This window comes from Alligator sinensis, unplaced genomic scaffold, assembly GCF_000455745.1.
Source record: "Alligator sinensis unplaced genomic scaffold, ASM45574v1 scaffold1302_1, whole genome shotgun sequence".
NCBI lineage: Eukaryota > Metazoa > Chordata > Crocodylia > Alligatoridae > Alligator > Alligator sinensis.
The window spans coordinates 206,086-208,327 of record NW_005842612.1 but is presented as its reverse complement, the minus strand read 5'-3'; the positions used below and the strand labels follow the sequence as shown (position 1 = coordinate 208,327).

General features: G+C 68.3%; 1 protein-coding gene across 1 annotated transcript in view; it reads right to left on the bottom strand.

Moving 5' to 3' along the window:
- Window positions 1–2,242, bottom strand: part of SPTBN2 (spectrin beta, non-erythrocytic 2) — a 22,346-nt gene that overhangs the window by 5,692 nt on the left and 14,412 nt on the right. The window contains 5 exon segments of the mRNA XM_025214926.1: window positions 1–43; window positions 236–325; window positions 789–1,013; window positions 1,478–1,741; window positions 2,175–2,241. The exon segment at window positions 1–43 is cut by the window's left edge and continues 146 nt beyond it. Coding sequence (XP_025070711.1) covers window positions 1–43; window positions 236–325; window positions 789–1,013; window positions 1,478–1,741; window positions 2,175–2,241 — 689 coding nt within the window.

Sequence of the window (2,242 nt, the reverse complement as noted above, 5' to 3'; positions counted from 1 at the left end):
TCGCGACCAGTGGCGCGTGGCCCTGCAGCTCCTTCTGCAGTGTCTGTGGCCGGACAGCGGGAGTCAGAACCACGTCCCTGTCCTCCCTGTCCACCCAGCGCCTGCCAACCATCCCCCTGCCCCCTCCCCCTGCCCCAGTCCATCCGAGTGAGGGGCACCCTCACTCTACCCCTGCCCTGACCCAGCTCCGGCCCCTGCCTTTGCCTCTGGCCCCTGCCTCTGCTCCAGCCCCAACCTGGTTCTTCTTGATGAGCAGCTGGACGCTGGGCAGGTCCTTGCCATGGTCTGTGGAAACAGCCAGGGGCATCCGCTCATTCACCCACAGCTGCAAGAACACGGGGGAAGTCACGGGGGGGCGAGGATCAAACACCCAGGAGGCCTGGGATCCCCCTCCAAGCTCTGGGCAGGGGGCTGGAGGGCCAAAGCAGTGGGGGATGGATGCCTGGGTCCCCTCCTGGTTCTTGGAGGGGAGTGGGGGTGAGGGGTGAGAGCAGGCGGCAGCTGCGAGCCGGGACTTCTGGGTCCTCTCCCAGCTCTGGAAGGGCAGTGAGATCTGCTAGGTCAGATCGGGGGGCCTGGGTTCGCTCCAGCTCTGGGAAGAGGGTGTGGTGTAGGGGCCAGAGCCAGGACTCCCAGGCTCTGTCCCCCTGCCCGCGGGGTCGGGGGCAGCCCAGCTGCACGCATGGCCCCTGCCCCCCCACTCCCAAGCCCCTGAGGCCCCTTCCTGTCCTGCTGCAGACCCAGAGCCTGGCCCCAGGACCACCCTCCCCCTGCGCCCCAGCACTCACAATCTCGTCCTCTAGGTCACGGTTGAGCTGGTGCTCTTCTTTTGAGGCCAAGAGCCGGGCGCAGCGGTCCTGCAGCGGCCCCCGCAGCCCCTGGAACTTCTCCTCCACTGCCCGGAAAGTGCCGTCCACCTCGGTCGTATTGGCATCCTCCTGGCTCAGGGCCTGTGCCTGGGCCCGGATGGCCTCCACCTCTTTCTCCCGCACATCCATTTGGTTCTCCAGCATCTGGAGGGGGGAGATGTCGAAGGGGTGGCTGTAAAGCGCAGGAGCAGCCCCCTCCCCATCCCACTGGGAGTGTCTGGGGAAAGGAGAGGGCAGGAGCCCTGGGGGGCTCTGAGGGCCAGGATGAGGGAAAAGGGGGCCCTGATGGAGGGAGATAGGAGGGGGGAGACAGGCGCTGTAGAGCAGGGGAAGTCCCTATGGGCAAAGGGGACACCCGGGAGGAGTGGGGAGGTCCTGCCATGGGGGGAGTGTTTCCAGGGCTGGGCTGGGGGGCCCTGAGGACCAGAACCAGGGGCAGGGGGCCCTGCTAGCGGACAGGTACGGTGGGGAAGTGGGGGTCCCACAGGTGAAGGGGCACCCAGGCAGGGCAGGGGGGGAAGAGGGTTCCCAGGGCAGAGCTGGGAGACTCCGAGCGCCAGCCCCCCCGGCACAGCCTGCTCCTCCGCCCCCCAGCCCAGCCCACCGACCTGCTGCTTCTTGAGGAGGATGTTGACGCTGGTGAGGTCCTTGCCGTAGTCGTCGGACTGCAGCTGAGCTCGCACGCCGGCCAGCCAGGCCTCCAGCGCGCTGCAGCTCTGCGCGAACAGCTCGGCCCGGTTGGCATCAAACAGGCACTGGGCTTTGGTGCGTGTGGTGGACTCCAGCTCGTCCCACAGCCCGTGCAGCCCCCGCAGCTTCTCCGTCACCACTGCCTCCAGCTCCGGCTTCTCCGCCCGCAGCTGCTGCCCTTCCTGCCAGAGGTGCTGTCTGTCAGGGGTCTGGGGGCATCCCGGTGCCACCTGCTCTCAGCCCCAGCCCCACTGCCCTCCCAGTGCTGGAGAGAGCCCAGCACCCCTTGGGGGTGCCAGCCCCTTAGCCCCCCTATTCCCCCCCTCCCACCCCAGGCCCAGAAGGGGATTCAGCCACATGGGGGGAGGTGGGGGGCTTGCCTGCCCCAGGGCTGGAGGAGGCGGAGGGCAGCTTACTGCCTGGGAAGGGGACAGGGCTGGGGTCCCCTCTGCTGCTGCCCAGTCCTACCAGCTGCCACAGGGTCGGGGCGCCCTGGGTCCGAGGTCAAGCTCCAGCCATGAGGTCTGATGCCCCCTTGCCCTACCCGGCCGCAAGTGATACAGCTGCCCCTGCCCTGCCCGTGCTCCCGCCCCGCCGGCCCCGTGCCCCCCGCACCGTGTCAATCTTGTCCAGCCAGTCCTTGTTGGAGGCCAGCTCGGCTGTGAAGGCCTGGTGCTTCTGCC